The sequence below is a fragment of the Pseudochaenichthys georgianus genome, chromosome 5 (assembly GCF_902827115.2).
Source record: "Pseudochaenichthys georgianus chromosome 5, fPseGeo1.2, whole genome shotgun sequence".
NCBI lineage: Eukaryota > Metazoa > Chordata > Actinopteri > Perciformes > Channichthyidae > Pseudochaenichthys > Pseudochaenichthys georgianus.
In genome coordinates, this window is record NC_047507.1 from 33917049 (window position 1) to 33938674 (window position 21626).

The following is a 21626-nucleotide window of genomic DNA, read 5'->3' on the forward strand; positions in this document are numbered from 1 at the left end:
TTTGAAAAAAGGTGCATTTGCGTACCAACATTGAGAGAGAGAGAGAGAGAGAGAGAAGAGGAGAGAGGAGAGAGAGAAAGATATGTACGAGTTGCATATGAACTCAGGGCCGGCCCGTAGCACTGGCGTTATAGATGTTCGCCTAGGGCGCCAGATCTGGGGAGGCGCTGCGCTGACAGCCCTGGGAGGGGAAAAAACATTTTTGACCGTTGGTGCTCATCCTAATTTTCGGCCTTGATGTAACAACATTCATAATTAAGTAAATGTAACACCCTTTTCACCCCGGTTACACTTTTCATTTGCCCTGTACAATGGGCGCTGTAAGTGATGAAAGTGGGGGATGTTGGCTTATCTGGCATCCGCAGCTCACAGCCAAAGCGCGCGCGCGCGCGAGCGAGTGAGAAAGGGAGGGTGCAACGGTACCAGTGCTGTTATTAGAATCTGGTGCTAGCTGCTATAACGGATATAAGAAGAAGATGTTTCTACAATAATGTGGCGGGAGAGTCCTCTCCAGTCAGACTGAGGCTGATAACTTCAGCTCAGTGAGGTAAAGGACTCTGAGTGTTTAGATAGTTAACTTTAGTCTAAGTTATCTCAGTGGGTCTCAAACGGTTTGGTCACAATTTATGTAAACACATATTTCCAAGGCACTTTATAATTATTGGGATAAACAGGTTTGAAATAATTCCAATAGCCGCGTTCACACTGCGGTACTTTTCCCACAAAGGTTCATGCGAACTTAGTTCATGATCGCGTTCACACCAAAAAGAGCCGGTACTAAAAGTAGTTCATGCGAACCTTTTTACCCCCTCGAAAGTCCCTGCTAGAGAGCAGGGACTTTCGAGCGGCTCTTTTTTGAGAAAAGAGCTATATTCCTGATTGGCTGGGCGAATTGCAAACCACGCCCCGTAAAACTCCCAAAAAGTTTTGTGAAGCCGCCATTTTATTATCCTCGCATTAGCATTATTAGCATTAGCCCAGCGCAGAAACGCAGAGAGAGAGACTAACTTATGGCAACACAAAATAAAACATGGGAGCGGTGGAGATGAGGAGGTGTCTGCGTTCTGGCGATTTACTCGGAAGGCTTCAGTAGAAGCTGCTGGGACTCCCAGCAGCTTCTACTGAAGCCAGTCCCCAACTCCGGGGACTTCCGGCCGGGGACTTTGGGCGGCAGTATACGCCGTGAAGTGGTTTGCGGCCTGCCAGTAAACCCAAAGCAGAAGAAGAAGAAGTGACGTCAGCGGCTTCATTTGCCTAATCCACCCCCAGGGACTTTTTCTGGTGTGAACGCGAACTAAAGAGTTCGCATGAACTAAGTTCGCATGAACCTTTGTGGGAAAAGTACCGCAGTGTGAACGCGGCTAAAGTATACTATAGGACAGTAACCAAAAATATCCTTTAAAACTGGAGATAAAAAAAAATGTATAAATAAATGTTAACTATAAAATAAGATATGAATGAACAACAAAAATAAAATAAGTTACATTCATTTGTTATTGGCTATGGTAGGTTATTGGTTATGTTCACATACTTATTTGATTACATCCACTTGTCTAAGATGACAACAGAGACTTTCGACCCAAGCTGTTGACTTGTGGATGCAAGCATCTAATCGCAGACTCAACCAGAGAGAAAGTAGTAGGCCTACATCATCAGCTACCATGTCTGACAGAGAGGAAGACAGTGAGGAGAACAGTCAGGAGGGTAGTGATGATAGCTTGTAGGATTACTGGTCGTGCTAATGTTGTCTTGTGTTCACCTCTGCATGTGTGTTCAGTGCCGTGTGTCTGGCAAATAAAGTCAAGACCCCCTCAAAAGTTACGGTTTATTTCATTTTAAGGATGAGCACCAAGCAACATCTGCAGGTGCTCCTTTGAAAACCAGGGCAAAAAGTTATGTGCACCCCTGAGTATAGTCTTCTTTGTGAACTATAGTGCAGACTTTGGCTTCATGTACCAATGTTACATTTGATTCAAAGAGCTAAGATAGATGCTAAGCTACATTCATAACAATTCTCATTGCTGATCTTAATGTATTTTCCTGAAATCCACAAAAACAAGTTTTACAATCATATTTGCTGCACATTAAAAAAGGTTTTCACAAGATGCACCTCTTTTTCTTAAACAAAAACAAAGATGATTGCTGGAAATCTCAATTTTTAACCAAAACTAAAATAATTATCAGTTACGTTTATTAATTGATATTTCTTTACAATGCTTCATGGTTTCATACAAAAAGTGTGATATATTAAATGTTGTTTTACACAAAGGGACAGCACATTACATTACATGCATTTTGTAAAAACGTTCAATACAACTGTAAGATCTGGGTTTTTAAAAATCACCTGGAATATAATTTTTTTCCAATTGATGCCTAGCTCAATTTCTTATAAAACAGATAAGCATTGTGTGGGTGTGAATGTACATGTTGCGTGACCTGTGTGTCACCACATACCAATGCATGCCATTACGCCACATATCCTCATGCATTTTTAAATCGAGGGAAATGGCTTTTTCCCCATTAGACCGAAGGAGAAATCACAGTAAATGACATGTGATATAAACATTCAGTACAGTGGTGGTAACTAACTGTAGGTAGTTCAGATGACTGCTGCAAAAAAAAAAAGGAAAACTGTTACAGGAAAATGATGATAACCAAATTGACTATGTTGGTTTATAGTGCGTTCATCAAGGGTTGCACACACAGTAAGAAAAAGAAAAAGAAAAGCAGTTCAGGCCAACAAAAAAAATATAAAAAAATATTCCATTACTCGAATCAAGATCCTGATTAAAGGGTTTGTAGGTTTTATAGAAAAATATGTCATGAGTGCTGACAACGTATTAAACGGGGTGAAATACCACTAATGATATGAAATTCAGATACTGTACTGTATGTGCTTGCATTTTTACGTTTGACCAAAAAGTTTACAGATCCTCAACAAACAACTTTGTCACCAACTGCCACATAATCTTATAAGCCTCTATTTAATAGTCAGTTTTGACAAAATATTTGAATAAGCGAAAGATCTAACCAACAGACGCTATTTTCTGTAAATACAAACCATTTACACTGTAAAATGTAACTTGAATTTTCGGGATAAATGAGGAATTTTCTATTGAACTGTGATTAAACACACTAAAAATATACATACTTCAGTTCAGAATTTGTGACTGAATCTTATCTAACAACAAACAGTTTCTGTTTATGGAGTTGACCCTCAAGCCTCATAAGAGTCATTAAGCGTAACTTCATTAAGTGACCCTGGGGTCCACATCTTTAAAATATAGATATAATTGCACCGACTCTAAAGGTTGCTTTGTGTTCTCTCCGAACACATTAACATCTGAATATCCTGATGTATTTGTCATAGACTATTTGTCCAGCTGTGGCTGTGTTAAACGTTACAGTCCTTTACATTCCATGAACATTTTGGAAAAAATGCCTCACTGAATACAGTAAGGGGCAGATAGAATACATAACATGGATATTCAACAGCTAATGGACATTTTGTGTGTGATGAGAGATGGAGTTTATGTTAATAATTATATGTTAAGGACAGCCACAGCAGATTAGTTTTTAGTCTTCAAGATACACTTACTCGAGTTAGCACAAACACGTTTATTTCATTACTTAAATATGTCTTGCTTTTGAAATGTATACAAATATTTCACTGCAAAATTGGTTCTTTGAGTTGATGTTGGAACCTTCCCACAACCGAAGTAGTGAAAATGGGTCCGTCTGCTTCCCTGCATGTATCTCTGGAAATAATGATCAGTATGTCACTACATTTTAGAGCTTCACCGTGAAGTATGGCATTCAATAAAACAATTTTACATTACATTACATTGCATTTAGCTGACACTTTTATCCAAAGCGACTTACAATAAGTGCGTTCGACCAACGAAATACAAACTTGAAGAAAACAGAATCATATAAGTACATCAGGCTTCATAGAGCAAAAACATTTCAAGTGCTACTCAACTGGCTTTAGATAAGCCAGCCCTTTATTAGTATATAAGTGCTTTGTTAATAGTTATATTGCTCGAAGTGGAGTCGAAAGAGATGAGTTTTCTGTCTGCGCCGGAAGGTGTGTAAGCTATCTGCTGTCCTGATGTCAATGGGGAGCTCATTCCACCATTTTGGAGCCAGGATAGCAAACCCACGTGTTTTTGCTGATGGGAACTTGGGTCCCCTTCGCAGCGATGGTGCAGCGAGCCGTTTGGTTGATGCAGAGCGGAGTGCACGTGCTGGGGTGTACGGTTTAACCATGTCCTGGATGTAGGAAGGGCCAGATCCATTCGCAGCATGGTACGCAAGTACCATTGTCTTGAAGTGGATTCTAGCAGTTATCGGAAGCCAGTGGAGGGAGCGGAGGAGCGGCGTGGTGTGGGAGAATTTAGGAAGGTTGAAGACCAGGCGAGCAGCTGCATTCTGGATGAGCTGCAGAGGTCGGATGGCACATGCAGGTAGACCAGCCAGGAGGGAGTTGCAGTAGTTTAGGCGTGAGATGACGAGAGCCTGGACCAGAACCTGCGTCGCTTTCTGGGTCAGCTGGGGACGTATCCTCCTGATGTTGTAAAGAGTGTATCTGCAGCAGCGGGTTGTAGCGGCGATGTTTGCAGTGAAGGACAGGTTGTTATCTAGGGTCACACCCAGATTCCTTGCAGTCTGAGTCGGGGAAACAACAGAGGTGCCAATGTTGATTGTTAGGTCAAGAGTGGGACAATCTTTTCCCGGAAGGAAAAGCAGTTCAGTCTTGTCAAGGTTGAGCTTGAGGTGATGATCAGACATCCACTGAGATATGTCAGCTAGACAAGCAGAGATGCGTGCGACGACCTGGGTCTCTGAGCGGGGAAAGGACAGAATTAATTGGGTGTCGTCAGCGTAGCAGTGGTATGAAAAACCATGCGGGCTAATGACTGATCCAAGCGAGTTTGTGTACAAGGAGAAGAGGAGGGGACCAAGAACAGAGCCCTGAGGGACCCCTGTAGTTAATTGACAAGGGTCGGACTCGGACCCTCTCCAAGTAACCCTGTAGGTGCGGTCTTTGAGGTATGAGGTGAGGAGGGAAAGTGCAGAGCCTGAAACTCCAAGTTCTTGGAGAGTGCGAAGGAGGATCGCACATCAATACCTATGTCCATCTTTGTAATATACTGTATACATTACATTACATGTCACTTGTTAGACGCTTTTATCCAAAGCGACTTACATACTCAATACTGTGGGCAATCCCCACAGGAGCAATTTGGGGTGAAGGGTCTTGCCCAGAGACACAACGACATGCTGACTGCAGTGGGGTTTGAACCTGTGCTCCCCTGATCCGAACACCAACGCACTAATGCACTGCGCCAAACACCTCCCTATATATACACTTACGTGAATTACGGGCGGAAATTGTATAGGAAATAAACTATCCCAGAGGAATGTATATACTTTTACATTTTCACTGTTTTCAGTTATGGGAAAGGTCCAAATGTTTAAAACCTTCCATTTCAAAAACTAGATTTTAATAAAGTTGTGTAAAAAATAGTTGTGCTTTGTTCTACCTCAGGTTGGGGTATCTCAGGGTTTAGGGGTCTCAGTTCCTCTACTATAGTATTTATTGGTCTTGATGGCCTTGTTGGTCAGCTTATATCTGTGGTTAGGGTTACTGAGAGGTTTCCACGCCAGGAGACACTCGGAGAGGGACTTAACAAATCATCATTTAATGTGTATATTGTAAGTGTAATTACATTTTATGAATTGAGCAGACTGTTCTGTTATTTCCCTATTGCTCTTTGTGAAAGCATGAAATGGTCATGCTACATTTCGTCAACATATTGATGTATCCTGTCCAAAAAATGTATGATATATATAAGTCCCTCCATATTACATAGCCCTACTTTGTAGTGGGCTTCAAACGTATAGAACAATGAGGCTGGACATGAATCCCTGCTGCAGAGGGAGAATGAATGGTGCTGTATGGGAAAGGATTGAAGTTGCACGTCGGCTGATAAAGCTGTGAATTGGATGAGAGCTCGTTTTGGACCAATGAAGTCCATTTGTGCTGTTGCTGAAGCTCATAAACATCTGTGACAGGCGAGTGTGCTCTGCCGTTTCTGGAACATCATCTCAGAGCTTTAATCTGCATCTCCACGGGGACGCTCAGCAGATGAAACCCGCCGCTGCATTCGCAGCACTAAACCAGAAAAAAAGCAGACTCATATCGATCAAACAGCCCGTAAAGGTGCTCTGAGGGTCACTTCTTATTTATTTGAGTGTGACAACAACTTTCAGCATCAATCACTGGCTCTAAAATGATGAAACCAAACTTTGAACTGAACCACAGAGTGATGAAAGATGGATGATGATGACTTTGACAAGCGGTAAGATCTGTTTGTACACCTTGTCATGTTTCTGCTGTTGCTCTGAACCACAGAGAAGCTCTACTGTCGCTCAGATAGACATCCATATCATTTATATATATTTTCACTATTTATTCATACTGTACACCGAAAGTCTGTCGTATTATGGTATCGTGTTACTGTAGCTTTTAACTCTCATCTCGTGTCACCAAAAATGACCTCATCTCATTTAATTCCATCGCTTCACCTCCTTTTATCTAGCCTTATTTGATAAAACCATAATCCAAAATTCATTGGGACAAACTTGCAGGAGCAGGTGCTTTTAACTTTACTCCATTTGGGAACGAGCAGTCATCAAATGAGCTGTTGGCCCAGGATTGAACTGGTGCTTACACGATGGATGGATTAAACCAATGTGGTTAATAAAGAACATTAAAGCAGGTGATTCAAGTACAAAGCAGAAGCAAGGAGAGTCTGATATTTGCAGAACATTTCCCTGATGTTATTGACAAAGATGAAAACAAACTGGAATTGTTATTTGCCACAAATGTGCAAAAGTGTTGATCCACAACAGGGACACATGTAGCATCTCTGGGTTGGGGCAGCATACCACACATCAAATAATTGTAGAAAAGGGGCACTATTATGCTTTAAGGGGTTTCCCCTGTCCTGTAGTATGTTATAAGTTCCAATACATTACTTAGAGGCAACAAATACAATTATGAACATGTAAATGAGCATTATAGGCCCCCTTTAAAGCAAATATATAGTGTAATGTTGCTGTATAACAAGTGTCATTATTGGACTTAAATGGCTGTAATTATGCATGAGAATATCTAAGCTTAATAATTATGGCATTGAAGCCATCTAATTTAGATGAGGGAAATAGTACCTGTGTTGCATAATACTTCAAATGGCTTAAAGCTGGTATCTGATTATTTCTCTTGAATAATGCATCAAAGGAATAAAGGGTAATAGATTGAAAAGAGGAACAGAGGAAGTCTTCCTGTAGTCTGTCTGGAGAGAATCACCAGAGAAGGAATTGGAGGCCATTATTATTCAAACTCATGAAGGCAGGAACATGTTCACGCTGACTTACAGAGAAATCCTGGCAGTGCGGTCTGTCGACATTCACATCACGTTCCACTGCACATCTCCCCGATTCCTCCAAGAATCCACGGCAGCCATGTTGTGGCCCACACAGCTGTGCAGGGGAAGTCCCAGTTATTAAAAAAAGACAAAGCAGCGCATCAGGTCAACCGGTTCATTCCGACTACATACGAAGAGTTGCTGCAAATAAACTCTTTACTGAAGTTAATGGGGTGCTTTGGTGATGAGCATATCCTCTTCTAGTAGAGAGTGATAAACAAAAGATAAATACACGCTGCACAAGTACTTGGCAATAAACCTGATTAAGATTCTGATAATAAATAAACTGCAAATGGTGTTTTAGATTTGTCAATTATATAACTAAACTTAGAAGTTCCCCAGACAAAGCCCTCCTGCTCTGCTCCCTTTGTAACATCCGGGGCGACTGTGAGATCTTTGTTTTTATCTTCTTTGTATGCACAGTAACGAGCGGTTAGATATGAGTCACCGCTGGAAAATGACAGTCATGGCTCTGGATTCAATAACTCACAGATACTGTTTGGTCTTCAGGGAGCAGAGCGTTGCTTTCTGCAGAGGGACAGGAAGAGAAACATCAGACGGAATTAGTTATCCGGTATTATCAATCAGTGGAGAAAATCCTGTGATATTTAGTGAAGTTTCTACAGAACATGTGCTTTGTTATTTGTTCAGACCATGGTGTAACGTAGAGACTGTTGGCTCTGGTGGAGCAGCAGATTGTGTGTCCAGCAGGGCGGGGGGGGGTGGAGGCAGTTCAGGCTGCCATGAACGCATCGCCACCACTGACAACACACAACAGTGGTTCTCAGCCTGGGGGTCGAGGCCTACACAAGGGGCCACTTGATCAACCCGGAGGGGTCGCAGGATAAGTGACAGGAAGGGGAACCTACAGAAAACGTACCCTCTGGTTAGGGCTAGACCATTTTGGAAAATAAATCTATTTCTGATTAGTTTGATTGGGTATGATTCATGATATTGGAGGGAATAACAATGTGTGCATCATTATTCTCATCTTCAGTGGAAAAATCAAAATGATCATGTTTTTAAAAAAAATAATAATAATTCTTAAGTCTTCAGAATATTATTTGTAGGCCAGAGCATCTCAGCTATATCTTAATACTTAATTTAGAATGGTATTATGCCGTTAACAAAAAATGTCAAATGCAATTCGGTTACTACACTATTCCATATTTAAATTTCAATAAAATAAAAATGAATTGTTCAATTTTTTTTCAGATATTTCACTACCTTTTTCTTGTGAATTACTGGATCGTTTCAGCTTGTCAAGCCTCCTAAAATTATCAAAATTCACCAGTTTAAAAAAGGAGAATCGCTGCTTGATACAACAGAGGTGTTTTTTTGTGTAAATACCTAAAAGCATCATTTCTCAGTATTTACTTTTTTACTGAATCTCCATGGAAATGGGAGGAAATATAATGAATACAGAAATACGTCATTTCTGTGGGTGGAACAAATCTGTGTTGGTGTTCCGCCCAAATAAACACTGTATATGGAAATACTGCAGTCTTTCATGGCAACAGAAGTAGGTCATGTTGCAAAAGTTCTGCTTATGGAAACCTGTAATAATCTTTTCATAACTTCTGTGCATCTTCTGCCTTCACTGCGTGGAGGCGCACAGCTACAGTGTGCAGAGAGGTATCACGCCTCCAATTAAGACTTGGTTGCTTTCTTTTCTAACATCACCATTGCATCACTGGATGCAATGGTACAACTAAAAGCTTTATTGAAAGCTACATTACAAGTACTTGAAGGGGAGATTGACTGTATAACACATACTTAATGCTTAATGAATCCAACGTGTATCTCTAAATATTTCTATATTCACATACATATCTATATTTCTTTGAATTCAAATTTTTTTTTATTTATCATCCTATCTTTTTTTAAAGTTTTTTTTTTATGATATGACCTAAATGTTTGCTTTCCTCGTAGCTCAGCAAATACAAACTACAGTTATTTTGTATTATTAATAAATAAATGAAACTGGATTTACTATTTCCCACAAATCCTATATATAATAAAATCATACAATAATGTTGAAAGAACCTCAACAACCACGAATGCACACAATAATAACCATAACCCATATAAATCATAATGTTTAAAAGAGGAAATGTATCATTGATGTGATCATGAATGTGTTGTCTTTGTGTCTGCAGGTCTCTCTGGTAACCCCGTTGATTTGGAGAAACGTCACACTTACTTCGGGAAGAACTTCATCCCTCCCAAGAAGGCCAAGACGTTCCTGGCGCTGGTGTGGGAGGCTCTGCAGGACGTCACACTCATTATTCTGGAGATCGCCGCCATAATCTCGCTCGGCCTGTCCTTCTACCATCCACCAGGGGGCGACAGCGAAGGTCGGTACAGTCATCGCCATTTGTTTTATAATCTATATTTAATTCTACAATTAAAGCACATGATGGCTATTTATTTTTATTTTATTCTACACTTTTTTTTTAACAATGCCTTTTTTTTATTCTCCCATTAACAATATAATTATGACATCAGTATTGACACAATCCTAGCTACAGCAACACAAATGTAAAAAAAAAAGATAAAAAACAAATAATGTTTATAAGAACGGTTACAATTAGCCAGGATTGAGTAAAAAATATTGAAGCATTTTCTTAATTTTTTGATTATCAAAATGTTTTTTGTGAAAGCTATTTGTATTGAACGCTTCCTCTTCCTCTCTTTCAGCATGTGGCCAGGTTGCAGGCGGCGTGGAGGACGAGGGCGAGGCTCAGGCTGGCTGGATCGAGGGCGCCGCCATCTTGTTCTCCGTCGCTATTGTGGTCCTTGTGACGGCTTTCAACGATTGGTCCAAGGAGAAGCAGTTCCGCGGTTTGCAGAGTCGCATCGAGCAGGAACAAAAATTCACCGTCATCCGCAAGGGCCAGGTCATCCAGATCCCTGTGTCCGAGATCGTGGTGGGAGACATCGCTCAGATCAAATACGGTACGAGACAGCAAACACCAGGCAGAAAATAAATCAAAGCTGCCTATCCGCCTTCCAAATTTAAGACGGATTCAAAATGTCTTTAAGTCTTGAGTCACAAAAATGTGTTTCCCCTGCAGCTGATTTTAAGAAATGAATGAAATTGAACTCCTTATCTCTGTGCCTGCAGGAGACCTGCTGCCTGCTGACGGGATCCTCATCCAAGGCAACGACTTGAAGATTGACGAGAGCTCTCTCACCGGAGAGTCCGATCAGGTCCGGAAATCTATGGAGAAGGACCCCATGCTGCTGTCCGGTGAGTGCCTGCTCACACTGATGATTCTTCTTTAAGTGTCTACTGATACTACAACTTTTAAATAAACTCATCCAATGGAAACGGATATCACTCATCAACAATCAAAATGCATTTTATCCATTTCACACTGCACCAGCTGTTGCCGTTAATGTTTTTTGAGCACCTTAATGCAAGTTAATGCAATACAGAGCGCAGGCAACTGCTAAAAGGAAACATATCAAATATGAAAAGTAAAACAATTTCCGGGACCAAAAAAAAAAATCAAATCACTTATAGCTGTTAACACTGTTATTACATTTAATTTAAGTGCACATTCACTTATTGTCTCGGTGCACAAACAAAAGAGCAAGAGTAGGTCCAGTAAACTCAGATTTTGTGGTTATTCGATATCTAATAGGCTAAGGCAAAGAGGACAAACACTCAACATATGTCCATGAATGCTTATCTTGGGCATTTAGATAGATGTTTGCGTCTCCATTATGTAGCCTCTATGTCCAATTTATGGACCATTTTTGGTGTTAAAATATGGGACACTCAGACATTGAGTTAATTTTTTTCTATCAAGGAGTTGCTGACCTAGAGTATAATTGACTGTGTAAAATATCTGGTCAGTAACATCTTCAAACCGTCAAAACTGTTTGTCACACGTCAAAAGTATAAAATCCAAAACAAATCTGAGCCTCAGGGAAAGCAAAACACTTCTTGATCATCCTTGTTGAACTGTCAAATGTTTAACATTCACAGATGAACATTTATATCTAAAAGGAGCAACATTTAATTCTGTGTCATCAGAAGAATCATCCACATTGTCTCAGAGAGAACAGTCATTGTCTCAGAGAGAACAGTCGCAATTTTTACAGGCTCCCACTGCCTGTTAGCATCTGGCATCTGTTAACATCTAGCTCTCCTGCTCACAAACATTTAGCCATCCCTGCTTATACAAGTAGTAGTTTTAGTTGTCTGCGGAGGCCAACTCCCACCTGTCGAGTACGGCTATACTGAGGTGTTTTTCCTCCGGAGACGTCGCGAAGAGACGGAGCGGCTCCACCTGTTGCTGCCTGCGATCTGATATCTACGGAGGCCTGCTCCCACCTGTAGAGTACTGCTGCACTGGAGAGGTTTTTACCCCGGAGTCGTCGCGGAGAGACGGAGCAGCTCTACCTGTTGCTGCCTGCGATCTGCGATCTACGGAGGCCTGCTCGTCGCGAAGAGACGGAGCGGCTCCACCTGTTTGCTGCCTGCGATCTACGATCTACGGAGGCCTGCTCCCACCTGTAGAGTACGGCTGCACTGGAGAGGTTTTTACCCCGGAGTCGTCGCGGAGAGACGGAGCGGCTCTACCTGTTGCTGCCTGCGATCTACGGAGGCCTGCTCCCACCTGTAGAGTACGGCTGCACTGGAGAGGTTTTTACCCCGGAGTCGTTGCGGAGAAACGGAGTGGATCCACGCTTCGGGCTTGGCCTGCTTCCACCGGGCGTGTGCTGCTGTGCGGGGGAGGATTTTACCACGGCTGGGGCCTGCTTTCCACCTGTCTTGGTTCTGCTGTTGCAGAGGCCTGCTTTCACCCCGGGGATACCACGCTGCTGCTTTCGTCTGACCTTTGCTGCTGTGCTGATTTTGCTCCAGGAACATCGCGGATTCTGTGTGCTGGTCTGGGAAAATGGCCCATATCGGGATTCTGCTGTGCCTGTTAACTATTTTGGACTATGAGAAGATCTCTAGTCATTCTGATGAGTCTACTGGATTCAGGTCTGTTCTGCCACCCGCAGTGGGCATCCCCTGCAAAGGTTCGGATGTGTTACACAAACAATTACCGGTTGCCTTGTCACAGTCAATCTGCTGGACAAAATATGTTTGTCTTTTTTGTTTTCCTGCGATGATGGTTCTTCAGGACTGCTTCTTAAGCTCTAATCACACTCTCGCAGACTTTTCCGGTGATTCTAAAGTAGATGACAATCAGGGTTCGTACGGTCATTGAAAACCTGGAAAGGTCATGGAAATTCAAAATGCAAATTCCAGGCCCTGGAAAAGTTATGGAAAACAATGTTTTTCCCAAAGTTTTGGAAAAGTCATGGAAATGTAACTAACGTTGCGTCAAATATAATTTACATTTTATCTAATCGCCGAAATAATCTGCGGTCGCGAGCTGTTATGTGCCTTCATGACGCGCATGGTGTTATTTTTTAATATATGAAGCGCGAGCTGTGTGCTCGAGTCTTCCTGCCTGTCGGCTGAACTCTGCTGCTCTGGGATGAGGGTCAGCTACATTAGCTACGGTGCGTTCGTTAACAGTAACTGTGCGGTCTGGAGTCACTGTGGCACAGACTGGTGAACAGCTGTTAGAAAGGCCGTTCAGGTGTTCAGAGCAGAGCGGCAGAGCGTGATGTGAACTGAAACGTTTTTCTGTCACAATATAATTTAAGGAATCGTTGAGCTAGCTAGCTAGCATACATTGTCACTATCTGCCTCCGTTAGCTTTGGCCTTCGTTTTCTAATAGTTTTTTCATAGGCTATAAACGGAGGTGGTATAAGTATAGATATTGTGCTAGAGTAAAAGTAGAAGTACTCAGATGTTGTTCTTAAAAGTAGAAGTACTCAGATCTTGTACTTGAGTAAAAGTAGAAGTACTCAGGTCTTTTACTTGAGTAAAAGTAGAAGTACTCAGGTCTTGTACTTGAGTAAAAGTAGAAGTACTCAGATATTGTACTTGAGTTAAAGTAGAAGTACTCAGATAAGTAGAAGTACTCAGATGTTGTTCTTAAAAGTAGAAGTACTCAGATCTTGTACTTGAGTAAAAGTAGAAGTACTCAGGTCTTGTACTTGAGTAAAAGTAGAAGTACTCAGATCTTGTACTTGAGTTAAAGTAGAAGTACTCAGATAAGTAAAAGTAGAAGTACTCAGATATTGTACTTTAGTAGAAGTACTCAGATCTTGTACTTAATAAAAGTATAGTACTCAGATATTATACTTGAGTAAAAGTAGAAGTACTCAGATCTTGTACTTGAGTAAAAGTAGAAGTACTCAGATATTGTACTTGAGTAAAAGTAGAAGTACTCAGATCTTGTACTTGATTAAAAGTAGAAGTACTCAGGTCTTGTACTTGAGTAAAAGTAGAAGTACTCAGGTCTTGTACTTGAGTAAAAGTAGAAGTATTCAGATCTTGTACTTGAGTAAAAGTAGAAGTACTCTGATCTTGTAATAAAAATAGAAGTAGAAGTACTCAGATCTTGTACTTGAGTAAAAGTAGAAGTACCAGAGTGAAGGAATACTCTGTTACAGTAAAAGTCCTGCATTCAAAATGTTACTCAAGTAAAAGTACAAAAGTATTATCATCAAAATATAGTGAAAGTAGCGACAGTAAAAGTAGTCGTTGTGCAGATTGGTCCATTTCAGAATAATATATATGATATGTTTTATAATGATTGATCATGAAAGTGTTCTCAAAGCTGGTAAAGGTGCAGCTAGTTTGAATGACTTTGTAGACTGCAGGGTAGCTTGTGAATTTACTCCAGGTGGAACTAAAGTCTGATTTAACACTTGATTAGATTTCACATCATTCATCCACATCTGTAGAGTAAATAAAGGTATTAAATTAGGGCTGTCAAGTTAACGCGTTAATAACGCGCTAACGCAAAAAAAAATTAACGCCACTAATTATTTTAACGCGATTAACGCATGTGTATTTTTTTTCCTCGGCCGCCCCGTAGTTTCAGAGCGCATCGAGTTTAAAATACCATCTGCTGACAGCCCCGCTCCTGCCGCCCGCTTGCAGCAGACCACACTTCCACGCTCACCGGCAGGCACCGACTGGCCATCGGGAGGACCGGGAGGGTGTGTGTAATGTGGTCCAAGCGAGCGAGAGAGAGACCTTACGTGCTTGTTTTTGTTAGCATATGGTGCTAGCTAGCTGCGCTAACGGATATAAGGAGCTGTTTAAATGAAAACAGAGGAGCGACATTTCGCCACAACTGCGCCGAGCACTTGACTTGATGCAGACAGCGGGACATTGGAGAAGTCAGCACACTCATGATTGCAGCAACATGATTGCAGCGTCCAGGCAGCTCCCGTTCGAGCATATGCCTTGAGTTGCACATAGCTCCAACACACACACACGTACATATATACACACATACACACACACACACACACACACACACACACACACACACACACACACACACACACACACCCCATTTGTATTGAATGAGAGAGGTTCCAGGTTGTTGTGTTTAATATTCATGAGAATATTTGTCATTGTTCAAATGATAATAAACATTAGCATAAAGCATATTTGTCCACTCATATGTTGATAAGAGTATTAAAAACTTGAAAAATATTCCTCTAAGGTACATTTAGAACAGATCAAAAATGTGCGATTAATTTGCGATTAATCGCGATTAACTATGGACAATCATGCGATTAATCGCGATTAAATATTTTAATCGACTGACAGCACTATATGAAATACATGGAGGTGGAGGAAAAGTACACCATGTACCTCTGAACTGTAGTGGAGTAGAAGTACACCATGTACCTCTGAACTGTAGAGGAGTAGAAGTACACCATGTACCTCTGAACTGTAGAGGAGTAGAAGTACACCATGTACCTCTGAACTGTAGAGGAGTAGAAGTACAAAGTAGCAAAACATTGAAATACTTAAATAAAGTACAAGTATCTCAAAATTGTACCCACGTATAGTACTTGAGTTTATGAACGTAGTTACTTTACACCAGTGGCTATAAAGATAGAAAGACTAAGCCTTGCACAGAGGCATGACAATACATTTTCAAAATGCTCAACAGTGCTGCCAAAATTATAAACTGACTGCTACACAATTAAAATAAATGCTTTTATATATTTCTATTAGATGTGACTCTTTGGCGTTTCTGTTATTATTGACACTGCTGCTTTCAGGGGTCGGGTCCTTGTCACCTTTTTCATACCTGATGACTTTGCCTCGCTGACTACAGTTGCTTTAGCGTGTAAAAGCTAGTAAGCCTACTATTTGATTTGTTTTAGATAGGCACTACATGTTTCATATGCAGACCTTATTGTCCTGTTCCATGTTCAAATAAACCATTGTCAGTGGTAATTTTGTTTTGGTCATGGAAAATGAGGTAAAGGTCATTGAGAAGTCATGGAAAAGTCATTGAAAATCATTGGTGAAAAAGTGTATGAACCCTGGACAATGTATGTGTGTCGCTTAAGAGGAAAAGATGCCTGTTTTTGTTGTTGTTATTACTATCAGGAAATGTACAACCTAACCCTGGTCCGCCCAGTAGTAGTAGTCAGATCGCTACTCCTGCTGATTTTAAAGCTAGATCTGGGTTGGGTTTCATCCACTTGAATGTGCGCAGTCTGTTAGGTAAACTAGATTTTGTCCGTATCTGGGCGAGCTCGACTGACGCTGACGTCATTGTTTTATCAGAAACATGGCTAAATAAATCTATTTTGGCCTCTGACATTGCCTTAAATGGTTTTAATGTGTATCGTACCGACCGGCCTAATATAAGTGGTGGTGTTGCCATTTATGTTAAGAATAAGTTCAGTGTATCCATATTAGTTTCCAAATCTATCAGTAAGCAATTTGAATTTTTAGCCTTAAATATAGAAGTGGCAAAGGGTCAACAGGTCATGGTCGTGGGCTGTTACAGACCCCCCTCAGCTGTCAAAGACTCCTTGTCTTCGCTAGTAAATCTTTTATCGCAACTAGACTACAAGGAAATAGTGCTACTTGGAGATTTTAACTGGGACTAGTTAACTGCAGTGTCAGAGGATTTTAAAAACCTTTGTATCTCTTTAAATGTTACTCAGATTGTTGACAGTCCTAGTCCAGTCTCCATTCTAACTAATATTCCCTATAAATACTCAGCTGTGGGAGTATTTGCGAATGATCTGAGTGACCACTGTGTTGTAGCCACAATTAGGGACACAAAAGTCCAAAAGGTTAAACCTCGTATTATCATCAAGAGAGACATAAAACATTTTGTGGAGCAGGGTTTTGTACATGATCTGTTTGGGTTTGATTGGGGAAAAATCGATGTGTGTGCTGATGTTGAGACTGCATGGTCTTATTTTTATCTTGGTTTTATGGAAATTATAGATGGACATGCACCCCTGCGTACATTTAGAGTGAAGGGACGAGACAATCCTTGGTTTTCTGCTGAATTATCTAGTCTCCTACATGAGAGAAACAAGGCATGGGCAAAGGCTAGGAAATCAGGCTCAGAGGTAGAATGGCTGCGTTTTAGGCAGCTAAGGAATAGCTTCACTTCACATGTCAAAAGTGCTAAATCTAAGTATTATCTGTCAGTAACCACAAAGAACCTGAACAACCCTAGAAAATCGATATCCACCGGTGATATCCGTAATGAGCTACCTCCGTGCCTTACCACAGCATCTGGCTCTATATCGGATAGGGCTACCATGTTAAATTGTTTTAATGAGCATTTTGTGTCCTGTGGCTCTCCGTTTCATTCTGTTTCTAATTCTGCTTCTGTGAACACCACAGTCGGTGACACAGAACAATGTGGTCTGGAAAACCCTTTCAGTTTTACTCCTTTTACTGTTGATGTTGTTCGTGAAGTCTTAACCAAGCTAGATCCTAAAAAGCCGGCTGGTCTGGACAACGTAGAACCTTTTATTTTTAAAGATAGCTGCAGATTTTATTGCTCCACCTCTTACTACTCTTTTTAACCTCTCTCTCAGCACGAACAAAGTCCCAAAAGTATGGAAGTCAGCGTATGTCCTGCCACTACTAAAAGGAGGGGAGGCCAACTTATTAAACAATTATAGACCCATCTCTAAATTGTCAGTTCTGTCTAAGGTTCTTGAACGCCTAGTGAGTGAACAAGTAAAGGAGTTTTTATGTACAAATGACATCCTGTCTAAACATCAATCAGGCTTCAGAAAGAAACACAGCACCATCACTGCCACAATGAAAGTGGTAAATGATATTACGAGTATTTTAGATAAGAAGCAGAGTTGTGCAGCTCTATTTGTTGACCTATCCAAAGCTTTTGATACCGTCGATCATCGCATTTTGAAGCAGAGGCTGGTCAGTATTGGCATATCCAGCCATGCAGTGGGGTGGTTTGTGAACTACCTCTCTGAAAGGTCCCAATGTGTTCAGTTTGATGGGCTGTCTTCTCATTTCATTTCAAACCTTTATTTATACAGATAAATCCCATTGAGATCATTGATCTCTTTTTCAAGGGAGACCTGCTCAAGTAGTTGCACATGAAACATAAAAAAATAAATAGAACAACAAAAGGACATCATACAGCATCATTTACATAATTATCCACATAAACAGGTACCAATAGCTTCCGATTGAGTAGCATCCAACCGAGCTTTAAAAACATTTAGTGGCACCAGATTGTTCAGTTTCCATTTAATTTGCAGACTATTCCAAGACAGAGGAGCTGCGCATCTAAAAGCTGTCTTCCCTAAGACCTAAGTCCTAGCAGTTGGCACATTTAATAAAACCACAGCATCCGATCTCAGGCAGTAGCCACTTACAATTTTCCGTGAGATCACGGAGCAGATATAAGATGGAAGTTTCCCTAACATGGCTTTGTATATAAAAATGTACCAGTGACTGAGCCTTCGTACAGTTAGTGAAAGCAAACCAGCCCTTGCATACAGAGTACAGTGATGGGTTAATGCTTTACAGTTTGTCACAAATCTTAGTGCACTGTGATACGCAGCATCTAACTTGACCAGGCAATTGGCAGATGCATTCATATACATCAAATCACCATAGTCCAGCACAGGTAAAAAGGTCACAGTGACTAGCCTTTTCCTGGCCTCAAGCGAGAAACAGGACTTGTTCCTGTCGAAGAAACCTAGCCTAACCCTCAGCTTTTTAAGCAGGTTATTGACATGAAGTTTAAAAGTGAGACAATCATCAAGCCAGATACCAAGGTATTTGTAACAGGTAACAACTTCAAGTTTTATTCCTTGCGTAGTTACAATATCTAAAACAGGCTCTGGTGTCTTTTTAGCTTTAGAAAAGAGCATTACCTTGGTTTTCTCAACATTTAAAAGAAGCTTTAGTTCAGAGAGCTGAGTCTGAATAATGTTAAAAACAGCCTGTAATTTAACACCAGCCTCCTTAATGGTGGGACCTGCACAGTACATCACGGTATCATCCGCATAAAAATGTAAAGTAGCTTCATCCACATTTTCACCTAAACTATGGAGAATAAAAGTGGACCTAAAACAGAACCTTGTGGTACACCATTTGCAATGTTCAACCACTCAGAAGACAGCCCATCAAAATGAACACATTGGGACCTTTCAGAGAGGTAGTTCACAAACCACCCCACTGCAAGGCTGGATATGCCAATACTGAGTAGCCTCTGCTTTAAAATGTGATGATCGACGGTGTCAAACGCTTTTGAAAGGTCAATAAATAGAGCTGCACAACTCTGCTTATTATCTAAAATACTCGCCACATCATTCACCACTTTCATTGTGGCAGTGATGGTGCTATGTTGCTTTCTGAAGCCTGACTGATGTTTAGACAGGATGTCATTTGTACATAAAAACACCTTTACCTGTTCACTCACTAAGCGTTCAAGAACCTTAGCCAGAACTAACAACTTAGAGATTGGCCTATAGTTATTTAATAAGGTGGCCTCCCCTCCTTTTAGCAAAGGCAGGACATACGCTGACTTCCACAATTTTGGAATTGTGTTAGTGCTGAGAGAGAGGTTAAAAAGAGAAGTAAGAGGTGGAGCAATAAAATCTGCAGCTATCTTTAAAAAGAAAGGTTCTACGTTGTCCGGGCCAGCCGGTTTCTTAGGATCTAACTTGGTTAAAGCTTCACGAACAACATCAACAGTAAAAGGGGTAAAACTAAAAGGGTTTTCCAACACACGTTTTTCAGAGATCACATACTGTAGTGTTCACAGAAGCAGAGTTAGTGACAGAATCAAATAGAGAACCACAGGACACAAAATGCTCATTAAAGCAATTTAGCATAGTAGCCCTGTCCGATATAGTGCCAGATGCTGTGGTAATGCACGGAGGTAGCTCATTACGGATATTGCCGGTGGATAACGATTTAATGGCTTTCCAAAATGTTCCAGGATTATTCAGATTCTTTGTGGTTACTGACAGATAGTACTTTGATTTAGCACTTTTGATTTGCAATGTGAAGCTATTCCTTAGCTGCCTAAAAAGCAGCCATTCTACCTCTGAGCCTGATTTCCTAGCCTTTGCCCAGGCCTTGTTTCTCTCATGAAGGAGACTGGACAGATTAGCAGAAAACCAAGGATTGTCTCGTCCCTTTACTCTAAATGTACGCAGGGGTGCATGTCTATCAATGATCTCCATAAAACCAAGATAAAAATAAGACCATGTGGTTTCTACATCAGCACACAGATCGATTTTACCCCAATCAAAATCAAACAGATCATGCACAAAACCCTGCTCCACAAAATGTTTTATGTTTCTCTTAATGATAATGCAAGGTTTAACCTTTTGGACCTTAGTGTCCCTAATTGTGGCTACAACACAGTGATCACTCAGATCATTTGCAAATACTCCCACAGATGAATATTTATGGGGAACATTAGTTAAAATGAGATCAATTAAGAAGAAAGCTAGGTTTGTAAAGCAGGCATATTATGAAGGGGGGCCCAAAGCAAATAGATTATTGGCTAGAAAGATAAGGGCACAACAAACATTAAACACTATACATAAGTTTAGGAATCCTAAAACCAATGAGTTACTAAGAGAGCCGGAGGACATAGAGAGAGCATTTGAGGATTATTATAGGACACTATACGCACAACCAACTGCAGCAGAGGAAGAGAGTATGAAGGCATTTTTAGAGGGGCTGGACCTACCATCGATAGGAGAAGAACAGAATAGGCTATTGAACTCAGATATTACAGAAAAAGAGATGGGGGATGCAATTAGTAGAATGAAAAATAGCAAGTCACCAGGCAGCGACGGGCTGCCATCCGAATTTTACAAGATATTCAAATCGGAATTAAGCCCCTTACTGTTGGCATCATTTAAATATACTATGAATGAGAACAAAACTCCCCCATCATGGAAAGAGGCTATCATTACTACAATTCCCAAGGAAGGCAAGGATAAAGAATTATGTAGTAGCTTTAGACCAATATCCATACTTAATGTTGACTACAAGATGTATACGTCCATAATTTCGAAAAGATTTGAGACATTCATGCCCAACATTATAGATGAGGACCAGACTGGTTTTATTAGAGGGAGACAGACACAAGATAATATAAGGAAAACAATTCATATAGTGGAGGAGGCCCAAAGGAGGGGAGACAGTGCAATTTTAGTGAGTATAGATGCAGAAAAAGCTTTTGATAGTGTGAACTGGGTCTATTTGTATAATGTCTTAGAAAAGTTTGGATTTAATGAAAAGTCAATCAAATGTATAAAATCATTGTATCATGAACCAACAGCTAGAGTGAAAGTGAACGGTAGTCTGACGGATCGGATTAAATTAGAGAGGTTGACAAGACAGGGCTGCTGTCTCTCCCCAACACTTTTTGATATCTTCATCGAACCATTGGCCCAAGCAATTAGGCAGAACCAGAATATAAAGGGGGTTGAGGCAGGAGGTTTAGAACACAAATTGGGACTATTTGCGAACGACTTGATAGCATATATGGGGCAACCAGACGTGGGCTTCCCGATACTGATGGATTTACTGGAGGAATATGGACAATACTCAGGGTACAAACTAAACGTGACAAAGACACAGATTTTAGCACTAAACTACACACCAACACCAGAGATCAAAGACAAATACAGAATTAGATGGGACATGGATACAATTAAATATTTAGGGGTTAACATCACAAAAGGATTAGACAAATTATACAATG

General features: G+C 40.8%; 1 protein-coding gene across 6 annotated transcripts in view; it reads left to right on the forward strand.

Moving 5' to 3' along the window:
* LOC117447084 (plasma membrane calcium-transporting ATPase 1-like) overlaps window positions 1-21626 on the forward strand; it is a 165621-nt gene that overhangs the window by 86431 nt on the left and 57564 nt on the right. For all 6 annotated transcript variants that reach the window (XM_071203209.1, XM_071203205.1, XM_071203207.1 and 3 more), the window contains 3 exons: window positions 9653-9850; window positions 10194-10451; window positions 10621-10746. In XM_071203209.1, coding sequence (XP_071059310.1) covers window positions 9653-9850; window positions 10194-10451; window positions 10621-10746 — 582 coding nt within the window. The remainder of the gene's footprint in view (window positions 1-9652; window positions 9851-10193; window positions 10452-10620; window positions 10747-21626) is intronic.